This window comes from Balaenoptera acutorostrata, chromosome 3 (assembly GCF_949987535.1).
Source record: "Balaenoptera acutorostrata chromosome 3, mBalAcu1.1, whole genome shotgun sequence".
NCBI classification, from domain to species: Eukaryota; Metazoa; Chordata; class Mammalia; order Artiodactyla; family Balaenopteridae; genus Balaenoptera; species Balaenoptera acutorostrata.
Window position 1 is genome coordinate 7,438,448 of NC_080066.1, and position 15,375 is coordinate 7,453,822.

General features: G+C 41.8%; 1 protein-coding gene across 2 annotated transcripts in view; it reads right to left on the minus strand.

Moving 5' to 3' along the window:
* The window catches only part of HSPA14 (heat shock protein family A (Hsp70) member 14), a 36,689-nt gene extending 21,329 nt beyond the window's left edge, over positions 1-15,360 (minus strand). The window contains exons 1-9 of one of the 2 annotated variants that reach the window (XM_007196440.3): positions 15,190-15,360; positions 14,050-14,130; positions 13,892-13,974; positions 5,688-5,736; positions 5,462-5,567; positions 4,261-4,351; positions 3,219-3,323; positions 1,977-2,138; positions 606-761 (exon numbers count right to left, since the gene is read on the minus strand). In XM_007196440.3, the coding sequence (XP_007196502.2) occupies positions 606-761; positions 1,977-2,138; positions 3,219-3,323; positions 4,261-4,351; positions 5,462-5,567; positions 5,688-5,736; positions 13,892-13,974; positions 14,050-14,130; positions 15,190-15,246 (890 nt within the window). In that variant the 5' untranslated portion in view covers positions 15,247-15,360. Of the gene's footprint in view, positions 1-605; positions 762-1,976; positions 2,139-3,218; positions 3,324-4,260; positions 4,352-5,461; positions 5,568-5,687; positions 5,737-10,068; positions 10,568-11,076; positions 11,566-13,891; positions 13,975-14,049; positions 14,131-15,189 lie in introns of those variants that run through there. The other variant, XM_057543143.1, reaches the window with a different exon arrangement.
* Positions 15,361-15,375: the final 15 nt, after the last annotated feature.

The following is a 15,375-nucleotide window of genomic DNA, read 5'->3' on the forward strand; positions in this document are numbered from 1 at the left end:
AGAACTCTGGAGTCAAAACTAGCTGGGTTTGAATCCAAGGTCTGTCACTTACTAGCTGGATAACCTCGGACAAGAAATGAAACCTGTGTTTCAGCTTCCTCCTGTGTAAAGTAAGGAAAATAACAGTACTTACCTCATTGGGTTGTTAGGAGAATTTGAGAGTTAATACATAGAAAGTACTTAGAATACAGCCTGCCACACAGGGGTAATGATCAAGTTATAGTAAACAACCACTGATACATGTGCAAGCCCCACAAAGAACTAGGGACTATACAGGCGGGACTGCTATTCAGTAAGAGAAACTCGCAAATCTCAAATTCAAGTCTTCTCTCATCTTTCTTTCAAAGATCTAGGAAGCCCTTTTCACACACTGCTCTTTGTAGCTGTAAAATAACAGGGCAATCACAGCTGACATGATTACTTTGAGAACAGTTATTTAGTCTGACAAGAGTTGGACCCCAGAAGTAAAGACAGGAAAGCTCTCCTTTTATAGAGGGCTAATAAACCTCAAATGAGCAAACGAAAAACCCAAAGTGAGAAAATTACACCTAAATGTGAATACACTTGCAATTTTTTTGTTTAAGTTTTTTGAACTGCAGTTTTACCTGGACACATTGCAGTCAAAATCTTGACCTTCATACAATGAGTCAAGGAAACAATTGGCACTTCCCAAGGTTGACAAAGAATGTTTTGCAGTGTCAGCACTGTTCATCAGTTTCACCATGGCACGGGCATTTCCTCTCACGTCATGTTTGAAGGATCTAAATTAAAAATACAATCTTTGAAGTTTAAAAATTACTAGGTCATTTAGAATTTATTGTAACTAAAATCTGGATAATCCCTATTAGGATAACTATAAGCTCATGAATCAATATTAATACCAGATTTTAGTATCTCCAAAATATCCGAAGAAAATTCTCTGCAATTTAAAGAAGTGTCTCAAGAAAAATGAATAACCAATACACTCAACACTTTGAATTGCTGGATTCTGTAACCACAGTAACGGACTGTGCTTTGAAGAAGTACAGGAGCCGTCATCTTTTTACAGATGAGACAAAAGGAGGTTGAAGGAGATTTATGCAACTGGGTCAAGTCTCACACCTCACCCCTTACAACCGCAGCATGATTATTGTTTGATGGCACAAAATTATCTGTCCAGCATTAAAAGAAAAAGAACTAAAAGTGCTTCTTCAGAGAAATTTGAAACATAACGAAATACGTAAAATTACAGTTCCTCTACCTCCAAGGGGAGTTAATTGTTAAAACTGCTTGCTAAGTGGTGATATTGATGGCCCTGTTTTTAAACATGTTTAGAAACTGAAATCCGTAGTAAAATTAACAATGGCCCTCCTTGAGTTGGAACACCTTTACAACAAAAAGCAGTATAGGTCTTTATTAAAGAAATGAGAAATTATCACTTTTTCAAGACTTTTTTTTACCCAGTTTAGTCCAACGGATGAAAAAGCTCTTTCAGCTTCTTTTTACAGCAGGAATGTCCCAAATATAACCTTTATATATTTGACTCATGGTGTGCCAAACAGGATTAGCATTCTGAATGGAATAATTACATCCAGCAACAAAACCAAAATACTCCTTGTGGTAGTCGATTAGTAATAAAATAAACACTCTGCGAGACATTCACTTACTGGAATGTAACTATAACATAATCTTCTACACCTGTAAAAACTGTTCAGAAGGTAGTGAGGCCTCAGTGCTTTTACCCTCCTTCATCCAGACATAAAAGCAACCACTGAAGAACTGAGGGAAAAATCCAAGTACGCTGCACTGGGCAGCTTGGCCTCTGCTTCCCCCTGTTTACCAGAACAGACCTTAGAACTTTAGACACAAAAATATCCAGCGCACTGGAAAAAACATGTCCTCCTTTGAAGGGCACTTTCAAATAAATTAGGAAAAAATTAAACCTGAAGTGAATGAAACTTCAGTCGAAATATATCATCAAGTCCCTTTATACTCACCTCTGAAACTCAGAAGCTAGGTACTGTGCTAAGGTTTCTGTGAAATGTGTACCTCCAATGTTATTATCAGTGTTTGTTGAAAGAACACGATATATTCCACTGTTAACTTCCATGACACTGATAGATAAGGATGTTCCTCCAAGTTTGAATACCAAAACGTTGCTAAAAAAAAAAAGATAACATGAGTAAGTTATGAGAGAATCACAGCATTGTAAAGCCAGGTTTGACTTCTTAAACTAACAAGTCACTGTAAATCACATATGAGGAAACTGAAAATCTCACATGAGTAACTAAGTTGTCCATGGTCATCACTCAGTGATGACTTAAGCCTAGAAACCAGATCTGATTTTAAGTCAAAGCTCTTTTTCATTTAGTTGTACTGGTAAAACTGTATTCTTCTAACTGGAGTTCAAAACATTAACTTTTCAAAGTAAATAAAGAAGAGACTTGTAATTAAAGTGAACTGTAAGAGAATTAAACATAGAAATTTTATGTTAATATTGTCCTTGTTACTACTGCAATAACATGTTCTACAAAAGTAAAACATATGCAAAACTAGCAGTTAATTTCCTATGTATCAAAATCCAAAATTTCTGATATCCTAATTTATGTTCTATATTTTAGTTTACCTAAAAAAAAACCTCCTAGTAATTTATACATATTAGTTTAATTGTGAGATATGAATGAAATGACACAATTAGGGGAAATTAACACATCTGAATTGATTTCCCTAAAATTACACGATGTGTCAGATCTATTAAGACAAGTTTTATAATTAAATTAGGAGTATGTCTTACTATTTCATTATCAAATGAAGTCTTAAATCCCCATACTGGCTTTTCCCCCATCTCCTGCCAAGACAAATGCACATAAAAGACCTCACTGTTTCTAAGCATGTTTAATAATTAGAATTGGTAGTAAAATTAACAGTGCCCTAGAGCTTCAGTTGGAACTTGGCTGGGCTTATAAATTTCAAATCTTCCTCCACTAAGGGGACAAAGTGTAGGTGATAAGAGAAGGGCGGAAAAGCTCAACCTTCCCTCCTGCCTGTTATATCCTTTCTCTGCTTTCTTAGGACATCTTTCTCATCTATTTGAAAAACTCTAGGTGAGAGTTTCGATGTCTTTCCATCCATAAAGGCTTGGAACCACTGTGCTATATAACAATCTCTACTGAAATAATTGCTATAATCTAAAATGTTTTCTGCAGTGAAAAACTTAAAGCTGCAAATACGGTTTTTACCTTTTTCCAGTGGGGGAGTCTTGTCCAATTCCGTAAGCCAAAAGAGCTGCAGACGGTTCGTGGATTAACCGCAAAACATTGAACCCAGCAGCTCTCGCTGCTTCCCTGTGGACAATTTACTTTTAATACATTTAGTATCACAACATGTTCAAGTCTACATTTTTAGAAATGCTCTGCTAAAGATTTTATGCAATAGCATATAAGACTTCGCAAGTAGAACATGAAGGGTAATGATCTTTAGAAGCAAGATAACAGAACATAAGAAACAGACCTAAGTCTTTAAGCGTAGATCACTTTCTGTTTAAAATAATAATGTTCAGAGTCTATTTCCTTGCCAAAGAAAATAACATGCTTATACTGAGTAAGGAAGAGAAAGCTCTCCAAATGCTCAAGCTTACAAACTTTAGAAAGAGATTAGGACATATTTATAATACATTTTAGCATTTTCCAACTTCTTTAATTTAGGGTCACAGTTTTAACACCCCACAAGTGCAAGTAAATAAAGCAATTCTCTGCCCCAGAAGCAACTCAGGTCTTCAGCAAAGCCCCATAGGGAACTCTATCCACAGAGAAAAAGACTGGGTGCTTGCCAATTACATTTGCATAACAACCTATAAAAACTAAATACAACTTTTTGTTTAGATGTTAATCTAAGGTGAAAAAATAATAGCAAATATTTTCTAAAATTGCTTATTTTTATATAATTCCCACATAAGCCTTAATTACATGACACTAAGGCAAAGTGATTCATAAACATCAACTTAACCTGGTAATCAAAAACATTTCCAATCAAAATAGCTAAGAAGGTTACATTTAATTTTATGTTCTTTTGACATTTCATAAAATAAAGGAACTATTAATGATTATTACCATAACTTTTTACCACACGATTTACATATGTAAATATACATGTATTTACAAATACAACTTTATTGTGTAAGTTATTTTCAAACACAATTTTACCTTTCACTATATAGTGATACTGTGAAATCTGTTATTTCCTTTAACTAAGCAAGTAAAAGAAACCCCATATTATACTTACCCAAGAGCATTTTTTTGTTTTTCTCCAAAATCAAATGGAACAGTAATAACTACATCATTTGCATCTGAGCCCAAGAAAAAATGTGCTGTTTCTGTACATGAAAAAAATATTTTAAAAGTTCACGAAATGTACTATGGTAATCATGTCATGATATACATAAGTCAAATCATTACGCTGTACACCTTATACAGTGTTGTATGTCAGTGATATCTCAATAAAATGGGAAAAAATATATAAAAATAAATTCTGATGATATACAAAAATGTCAAGTGATACTCTGAGGTTTGTTAATTTGAGCCAAAGACCTTCTCACTATAAGGATTTTCCAATTCACTTGACTGCTCCACCCCAATGATCTTCTCTTGCTCTCTTAAATTGTGCACTATTTTTTTGTGGTTTTGGTATAGTTCGTGGACATCGAACTAAGTACTTTCCAAAGTGCCTGGCTCTTAGGCTTCCAAGTTTCAACCATCTCCCAAATTAGACGGGTTCTCAGACAATGAGCTTCTAATGCACCAATGTGCAGACCAACTACCATGGTGAAAGGCTGCCTTCCATCCCACAAATCCATAACACATTCCAGAGCTGAAGTAAGTAAGCCTTGTCGGTAATCTACTCCAGAATCCCTCAGGTTGCTCCACAGAAGGCTGCTCAGCTCCAAGCCTTCACCTGAAGTGGAGATAAAACCAGACCTACTTAATCTGCCTAAATTACCGTGGAGAGTGCACTGTCAATCTTGAAGGAGATACGATATTCACTATTCGCCAAGCTTATTGGCCACTTCATCTTTTTTTAAAAAATATTTATTTGGCTGCACTGGGTCTTAGTTGCCGCATGTGGGATCTTTAGTTGCGGCATGCGAACTCTCAGTTGCAGCATGCATGTGGGATCTAGTTCCCTGACCAGGGATTGTACCCGGTCCCCTGCGTTGGGAGCGCAGAGTCTTAGCCACTGGACCGCCTGGTCACTTCATCTTAAGAAGTTTTGAAAATGCTAATTTGGCCCCATCCATTTACATTACTTCTAGGGAAACCAACGTCAGGGAAAATAAGTCATTTAACCAAGGTCACATAGCCAGTTAGTGGCCCGGGCAGGTCTAGCATAATTTAGGTCTCCTCACTGCTCATTCGCTCAATCACCCTGCTTAGCCCCAGATCAAAAAAGGTCAGTTTTTAAAAAGATCTTTTCTTTTGCTCAATACCTTTCATTTTACTAAATATCAGTCTGGCAACATCTTCTGGGCTGACAAATTTCTTTTCTTCTCCAGTATCTATTTCATATCGTAATTTCCCATTTTTTTCAATGACCTATGAAGGAAATTATGAGTGTGTTAAATAAGGAATGATTTTAATAAAAATACAGTTTCAAATCAACATAATTGGCAATTACTTTGTGTAATAGGGAAATAATAATAGAAGCATACTCACTAAACATTTACTATCCCTGATGTATTTCTGAGCCTGTGGATCATCAGAGCTGTCCATAGAGATAAACATAGTTAAATATTTATATCACTATTGTTGACATATAAGTTTTAAAGAAGACTATATTCTTCAATGTCACTTGACAAATATAAAAATATAAACAAAATTAAGTTGCTTAATATTAAAAAAAATCTTGCAATATTACGGTAGGTTTAGACGGTAGGACTGAATGGATGCAGTATTTACAACGTTTAGAGTAACTCTATTAAAGGGCTAATCTTCACATTTGAAAGTAAATAGCTCTTCCTTGTTCTGATCTTACTATCAACAGATGTTATACATTTGGGGATGATTTTCGTAATATCAATGATTTTATGTCATATATACTTGTATCTTTGATCCTGAAGACCCAACCACTGAGATAAAAAGGACAAAAGGACCACAAACTAACGGCGAACCAGAATACCTAACACCATCTTTGCTGCTTGGTTTCTGAATATGAATCAATGCCTGAAACCTGAAAGGACTAAGCAAAAGTGTGAATATTACATATGTAAAAGTGCAGAGTACTACAGGTAGATAGATATATAATGTCCTATACGAAGTAGGTACTAAACAATTGTGTATGGCAATGGAAAAATTAAAACAATGGGTGTTATGTTGCTCAAAATAGTAATACGAATTAATGCAGATTACAAAATGTTTTCACATATATTACCTTACTTGATATTCCCAACACTATAAGGGGCAGAGTCAGTACTTGATCCCAGGCCTTCTCTACCAGGCTAGGGTTTAGACTGCCTCGCGGTGAGATGCTAAATGACTAAGGTATTTTGCCATGAGCAGGGATAGGAGTCTGATCTTTGGCTTAATTTCATCTAGAAACGAAGATGAGGTAGACCCTTTCACTAAATCCTTCTTGCAAGGGCCAGTGGCTATTCTGTCCCGAGACCAGTCTTAACTGTTTAGTAAGAGCAGGTGAAAATTAACACTGGCTAATTGCTGAAGGGTTACTGAACATCTGAGGACCCTAATCTGTGTAAACAAGGGGAAAATGCCCAAAGTCACATGGCTAATTAATAGAACAACTAGCTGGAATCCAGATCTTTAACGCAAAGTTTAATATTCTTTCCACTAGCCTTCCCCCACCCCCACCCCTTTTCTAAACCCAATATTTATACTAGCTCCTGGAAAAATATTTTAAGGGTTAAGAAAAAAAAGATTAAGTGTGCCCACAGTAATTTTTTTTTCCTACCAATACTGTAATTTTGGCATGACACTTAAGTGGTTCTGTTTCCTTTAGAACAGAATTTAAGTCAACCAGGATAATTTCACCAAATAGCTATCCATCACTCAGACAAGATAACTTGCCAGAAAAGGATATTTTAATGGAATTTATAGAACTCTTAGAAATGGAAAATTCTTTCTCAATTGCCATGCAGAGAGGGCCTCGCTCAGGTGAGGCCAGAAGCACACGTAGCTCTGAGGGCCAGAGAGAGGCCAGACCCTGGAGGTTAGCCAGCGGAGAAGCAGAAAGCAGAGAATGGAGGTGACGACAAATGATCACGGTAGCGCCAGAAAGTAGTGGACTGACCACAGCCAGGTACAGATGACAACTTTATTTGTCCACACCAGGATTGAGTTACTGAACAGAGACAGAGGGTGGTGGCAGGTTGGCATACACAGCACCATTTACGTCGAGGGCTTCAGGAGGCAGGCAGAGCATCACTCCTACCATGGTACCAGGGCCTTCATCCTCCTCCTCCTCCTCCCTCCTGAAGGGCCCTGCCCCACACTCACCAGCACTCACGTACTACCAGGCTTCTTCTCCCCACTCTCCCAGTACAGAGCCCAGCAGGTCTGGAAACGTCTGTCTTTACATTCATCCGCCCACTGGGCCCTCACACAGCTCCTGTGAGGTAGCTGGGATGGCCTCCCACTGGAGAGGTGAGGGGCCTGAGGTACAGAATGGTCAAGTGACCTGCCTGCAGGCTGACAGGGAGTCATGGCTGGGCCTGTTTCTCTACAGCCTCCCCTTATTACGACTTCCCTCCTCTTCACAAGATTTGGCCCGTTTTCTCTGTTTTTAAAGATTTTCCCCTTTAGTTTTATTCCTAACCTTAAAGTTACTCTGCCCATTAGATCTGCACACTACCACCTCCCAAGTTCACCTTGACTTCTGCTCTTTATCTCAAATAAATCCCTGCCTGTGTACTTTGCTACCATTAATAGATTAATATAGTACAGGCCTAACTCTTTCAAGTACTTCCTTGTTTTTCCAGAAAGTCTACCTATCTACAGTAGTGTTATCCAGTTGTAACTGACATGGACCCCTCCATGTAAGGGCCTAAAACAACTGAGAAAAAAAAATTATGTATCTTCATTTCCGTGCCTTAAACATATGCTCCTTTAAAGCACGGAATCTGTGTCTGGGTGTGGTGCTTACAGAAGTTCACAAGTACATTCATAAATATTAATGCCATAGAATGCTTCCTTAAAACACAATTGTTACCAGAATTTCACATACATTAACACGCTGCTCTGACTGAAAATATCGCAATCAGAATTTCACTTTGCCTTTTGTTATGCTATTCACCTAATTTTTTAGAACTGGAAGGTACGAGAAACGTCACCTAGTACAAACCTCTCATTTTAGAGATCAACCGAGGCACAAAAAGGGCAAGTGATCTGCTCAGTGTAACAAAGTGTGGCAGCATTAGAATCTGGGGGTTCTGGCTAGATTCCAGTGTGTTCTACCTCGCGCTGCTTCCTACAGAATGGCCCATTCCCCTGAGAAACCTGCCATCTATTCCTGCTCCCTGTATGTTCCTGCTGTGGTCTGGACCATTTCTCCACCTATTGCTATTTCCAGCATTTAGGTAAGCAACCAAGCTGGCAAAATAGAAAATAAAACCTCTCCCAACATGCCTGCACTTTTTTTCCAGCCTCTTGATTAGAGGAAAGCTCTTTACGTTCTAAGTCTCCTTTTTGTACTTTCTGAAAGTACTAAATAACCACTAAGAGCTTTAAGTTAGGTTAACGATGGCCAGTAATGGCTTCCCTTCTACAGTAAATTGGAAGCATGGCTCAACACCATCATATCTCCTCTAGGAAGTGTATGTGTTTTGGAGGGAAAAGGGGATGGATTTGTGGAGGGCTGGTGCTTAAAAAGAGTTAGCTATTGCAGGCCGTCCTTATGCACACCACCCAACTGTTCCCAAAGCTGTTCTATTCCATCATATGCCATTAATGAGGTGAACTTTTGTCTATAACGTGTGAGAAAAAGTGACTTTGGAAAGTTCCCTAAAAGAAAAGTTTTCTAGGGCTTGCCTTCTATAACATACTAGACAAAAAAAAGGCTAACAGAGAAGAACAAAATTAGCTAAAAGCATTTGGGAAACTGATATCATCTGAATTGTTTCCACGAGGTCCAAGTGGCAAACCAATGCTAAAGATATATAATTATGCATAATCAAGGAACCTAAAAACTATGGAATGCAAAGAATCTACTTACATGTAATATTTTATAAGACAGCCAATTTCTCATTGTATCAGAGCTTACCAGTATGAACCAAAACGCACGACTGTGGCTCCCTGTCAGTTGTGCATTACATCCCTGGTGGCAAGAGACTGAGGACCAGTAAAACGGAGGGAAAGGTGGCTTGACTACTGAGTGTGTGCTAGTCGGTATGTCAGACACAGCAGTGAAAATATGAGATAAAGGTACCAATACGTGTTGTGTCTATATTAGCCTCATGAGCTACAGAGAGATTTAAAGAAGTGAAGATTGTAAACTCCAGGAAGCAGTCAAGTTAAACTAGTAGATTCAAGCAATGAGGGCTTGGTATACAGCCCTAATTCTACATCTTGTCAGCTACTGTGCCTCACCCTAGCCTGACCTCAGCCAAGGTCATATGCTTTAATAACTTACATGTGTCTAGTGCTTTTAAACTTTTAAACCCTTTCACATCTATTTAAGCCATCTGATCCTCACAACAACCCTGTGAGGTAGGCAAGCTGCCCCCTATTAACAGCCGAGGAAACTGGTGTTGAGAGGTAAACTAAGTTGTCACGCATCAGTGGTGAAGCCAGGGCTAACTAGCTCTCTGGACTTGGCCGCTTCCGTTGTCTACTAGGCCACCTCTCACGTTTCTGAAAGGCCTTTCAACTAGTGGAGACGCTTGGGAGAAGCAAGTATTCTACCCTTGAATATTCTAGCATTCCTACCCTTCTGCACATTAATGGTCCATCCACTCTTTTTTTTCCTGAGGACACGGAAAAGGAGGCAGGCTACCAGAAGGCAGCCGTTGGACCTGGGCCTCTGCCAGAGTAGGACATACACCCTTGTGTGATCAGCTCCTAACTTTTGGTGTTTGAAATTAACCTCTGAAGCAACTTTTCAAGCCCCAGCTGGAAAGCGCCGGTCGCCTCTTCCACCGCTGTGGCCAAGCGTCTGACAGCGACCACCGCATCCCTGCGCAGCTCGTTGGCAGCGTCCTGCTGAGCGCTGGCCTCCTCGCCGATGGCAATCAGCCGGTCCAATTTTTCCTCCTCCCGCTTTGAAAGTTCTCGTGCCAATCTCCTGTTTTCTGCCAACTCGGCTGCGATAGTCCTGGCCACGGACCGCCTTCTTCGCCTTGCCCACCTGGGAGGGGGCTCACTGGTCAAAGGCCCATCCCCACCAGAAACCAAAGGAACTCTGGAGGAGGAGACCGGAGGCTGCTGTGTCGAGGCCACCCCGGGAGTGTTTCGGACGGAGCTGGTGCAGGGGCTGGGCTCACCGGACACCCCCAGTCTGGTCACGGGGCTGCTCTGACAGGGAGCAGCTGCACCTCTGAAAAGGTGGTGGGAGCTGCTGTAGCTGGGGGTCCCTTGAGAGCACCCTGAAAAACAAAGCAACAATGTTGCAGAGATTACATTCCTGCTAGGGGAATGCTTGGAGCCAGCAGCAGAGCTGAGGGACAGTGACAAAGCTACAGTATTCCCAGCAAGGCCTCTTTCCGCAAGGGATGGGGAAGAAGTCACTTCCTTATCTGGACATTTTGTTCTGTTGCAATCATACATCCAAAACCTCTCCCCTCGCCTTCCGGAGCCCCTTTCCACATAGCTATCCAACCTACTCTACAGCCACAAATTCCTAAGTCCCCATTATTAACAATGCCAAAACTAGTTTGCTTCTAAGGAGTACTTCTAGGTTTAAAGGAGTTCTAATATCTTACATACCTAGGATCATACCTCTTAAAAACCTGAAACCCTTTATCTTACCACTAGATTTAAAAAAGAGGGCAGGGGGCAGAAATAGGGACGATGCTGACGAGGTCACCATCCAAACATATAACGATTAGAACCAAGTGACCCTGGGACCCTGATCCTTCACACGCTGGGGAGTTACCTGCACCCGAGGATTCATCCCAGGAGTCCTCAAGGTCACTGGTTTCTCGCATCTGGTCACTGATCCTCAGTTGACAATCCTCATCTGATTCCTTAACTGTTTTCAAGGTGGGCTGGTGATCTGCTGCCTGAGTCCTTTCTGCTCCCAGAACGCTGGCTCCCTCTTCCCCTGGGGTGTCGGGGGCTGCTAAGCTCTGGTCACAGTGCTGGGCCCACGCAGCCTCCTCCGTTAAGTTGTCTGCGTCAGTCACTATCTGATTGCGGAGAAGCTGATCCAACGTATCATAAAAGGGACAGTGTGGTGGATCACCCATACTTGTGGCGTGGGCCACATAGGCCTTTAAATATAATGCCTTCAGGACTTTGAACTTGGAGCGGCACTGACGCTCGGTGCGGCGGAAGCCTTCCTGCTGCATCCGCTTAGACACAGCCTGGTAGACGTCTGCATTGTGATGCACGGTCTGGAGGCGCTGAATATACTCTGCCTCACCTAGTATGGAGAGAAGCGTCCGTGTCTCCTGTCTGGACCACCGGATGCCTGCGCTGCTACTGTAAGTGGCCATAGCGGACTGGGAAGGAAGGCTAGCTGGAGGAGGCTCCTGGGCAGCAAGGTGCCGATCTGAAGGTGTGGGGAGGCTCTGTGTGCTCAGGTCTATCTCCAGGAGCCAGCTGATTCTTCCCTCTCAGGGCTAATTGCTGAGAAGCCAGGTCCGAGGACCGCATTTCTGGCTGGAAGGCCACAGGGGAATGAAAGTTACAGGGATGGGTAAGGATAATTGTGGCAGCAAGTTAAGCGGTGCTACCTGTAAGTAGGCTGCAAAGAGGCAGGAACACCAGCACTGAGAAAGCCCAACTTTGGGAGTTCGCTCAGGATGGGTAATGGATCAAGGGCTAAAAAGGGCCTTACTGGCTTGGTAACAAGGGGACTGGCTCCTCCACAAAGGGCAGAATGCTTCCAAGGCTGAGACCTGGTACAACTGTGTATCTGTAAAAATCACCATTGTCTTCTAAGTAGACAGACGGAGGCGGAGAAATGCCTGGACCATGAGGCAGCTCATTCCGGAGAAGTCCTAGCAGGACCATGGTACAGCAATACATGTCTAAAGGGGCTCATTCCTTACTAACCTTGGCCTGAGTGGCATGCTGTGGCTGTGTATTACCCAGCTGACTGTCACCATTGCACTCTTTTGTTAAAAGGTAACTTCCAGGGCCAGAAAAGCAAGCTGAAGTCGTCCTTGCTAATACAAAGCTTCTTGCATAATATGGCAGAAGATCTCCACATCTTTACTTCAACCACCTGCCCCAAAATAGCAGCAAAAAAACAAACAGGGCTACCAAGGGGATGGATCTGTGGAACTGCTCTGTATCTTGATTATATCAATGCCAGTACCTTGGTTGTGATACTGTAAGTACAGTTTTGCACGATGTTACCATTGGGAGAAAATGGTAAATCCAATAATACATTCCATCTCTCTGTATCATTTCTTCTAACAGTATGTAAATCTACCATTATCTCAAAAAAAAAAGTTTACTTAAAAAAAATACATTGTTGGCTGCTTACAGCGAGTGAATCTGGTTTCTACAACTCCCTGCTTTTTTCAGTCTATAATTTGAAAATTTTTGATACCAACTCAATTTATTTCCAATATGCTCAGTACTAAATTTTGTCAACAGATAAATGGATATGGGAATATATGTATCATCAGAGAATATTTGAATTCTCTCTGAAATACTACAAGTTTTGACGTAATGCATAAAGATCCTAAGGAAAAAAAATGAGTATCAAGTTCAGTTTAACTAAACACAGGTAAAGGGGTAGCAAAAAATATCTGTATGTATAAAAGAAATAAATTTTAAATTTAATCCATGATCCCCAAATCCTAAAATCAACACGAGGAAATTTCTACCTAAATTCTTAACTGACGAAGTAGAAAGGAAAGAACCTGGGGCTAACGGTTAGGCATCCTGGACTGCAGTCCTTTCTAGTTTACCCCCTAACTAATTCAGGGATATCTAACTTCTGTGTGCCTTGATTTTCTCATCTAGAAATGGGGAGGGATAAAACCTGCCTGACAATCTTACAGGGATTTGAGAGGATTAAATAAAATAATAGATGTGAAAGCACTTTGAACATTTAAAAACACTATATGGAGTATTACAACTCCAGTGAAAATGAAAACCCCTAATTATCATGGTAATCTATAATTTGAGGAGACAGAAGTCTGGGGAAGCAAGCCTCTTTAATATTTTAATTAAAGTTACAACAGTTGATTAACCTGATTCTTAAGACATTAATTAAGCTGTTTCCCCAATGCTTAAATTTGAAAGCCAACTGTTAAAGTTAGTTCCCAGAAAGTGTCACAAGAAGATCTGAGGAAGAAAATCAATAGCTTCTACATAAATATTTCACCAATTATAATAGATTCCACGAAATTCGACTACAGTGCAAAGAAATCTTCAAATTCGCACACAATCTCTCAAGTTCCCTCAGTTAAAAAAGTACTGTAAAAATGTGATAAGTCCAAATTCCCACCTCTGGATGACACAAATTATCAAAACTAAATGTATGTTGGCATCTATCAATACTAACAGATCTGAGAGCAAGAAACAAATGTCTGCGTGAATCCCATCCTTGAGAAGACTCAGCAGAAGATAGTATCAGAAGATAACAGCCTCCTGGAGTATTCTGTGAAATGACCCAGTCATAAAAAACAATGAAAAAACACACTGGCATTTCTAGTTTCATTTCACGTTACACTTAGAATGTATAAGCACATTTTTATTACCATGGGTAAAAGTACTATTTTATTCCATACCTTCTGCCAAGGATCTGCTTTACTTTCATTACTGTATTTGAAATATTCCTTATTCTACTTTGTTTTGCTGCCAATCCAACAACCTGAAAAACAGCAATATATTACAACGCGCATCATTTTTTCCTTATTTCAAAGTTCAAAAAGGAGGGGAACAGTACCTCTTCATTTTCTGAGTAAGCAACAACAGCTGGAGTGACTCTGTCCCCTGCATCATTGGCGACCACGTCAGCCCGGCCATCCTGGAGAAAAATACGCAAGTGTATTAGTTCTTTCGGGATGAAATATACAGTCTCTTTAGATATATTCAGACATGGGTGGGCCAGCGTTACTCTGACATATATATGGAGAGAAAAACGGCTTTATCATTATTTTAAACACGTAGATTTAACTGTCCTTATCAATTTCCTAGATTTTAATTAAGACCAGAATTCCATGATGAACTACCTCATTTTTTTCAGTCTGCTCTGCATAGTGGGTAACAGAACAGACATGATAACAACCTATCTATGTACAGTAACAAGCCTTACTGCGTTAAACTTCCTACTTCTCTTCCTTTCCCTATAGATGCATCTTCCTTCCCTTTCTCTCCATATGATGAAGTAGCGTTAATCCCTTTGGCTTTTCCTTACAAATCATCTGACATTTAAACGTGAGACTAGGATCAGGGCTGTCCCTCATTATTGTTCCTTCCACCTGCCCATTGATGACAGGAAGCCCCTAACTCCTAGTCAGGCTCTCTCATTTCCAGAAAGGACAACTGAGTAGAGCACACACCATCATCTGGCTTCACACGCTTCGCGGGATCAACACCTCCAGTTCCAGAACGCGGCCACGCCGCCCTTTCTTGGCCAACGTCCAGAAACCTCCGGGTACCACACGTTCAGGTCCCCCCTCGGGGCCTTCTGCGCCCGCGATGTCCCGGGTCCAACCCCCCTCGGGACCTCCTGCGCCCGCGAGGTCCCGGGTCCGCCCCCCCTCGGGGCCACCTGCGCCCTCGACGTCCCGGGCCCGCCCCCCCTCGGGGCCTCCAGCGCCCGCGAGGTCCCGGCTCCGCACCCCCTCGGGGCCTCCTGCGCCCGCGAGGTCCCGGGTCCGCAGCGGCCTTTCTTGAGGAGCCGCGGGGGACGAAGCAGGGTCCGCCCAGCTCTCAGCCCCGAAACTTCCCCACAGAATCACCTCTCTGCGCGCGACGTCCCCAGGCCGGCGACACGCCGTTCACAGCCCCGCAGTAGACCAAAGGACTTGGCCTCGCACCCAGAGAACTTGGTACGCGCAGCCCAGGTCCCCAAGTCCCTCACCTTATAGACGGCCACACAGGCTGATGTGCAGCCTAGGTGAACCCCGATGGCCGCCATGAGGCGGCAGAGACGGCGGCAGCAGTAACGAGCGGTCGCCCCCGCCGCAAGAGCGCCAGGCCGCGGAACAGCCCCATCAGGCACCGCGGAGACTTCACGTTCTCGCCCGCCCACTGCGTCCGGTCCCTC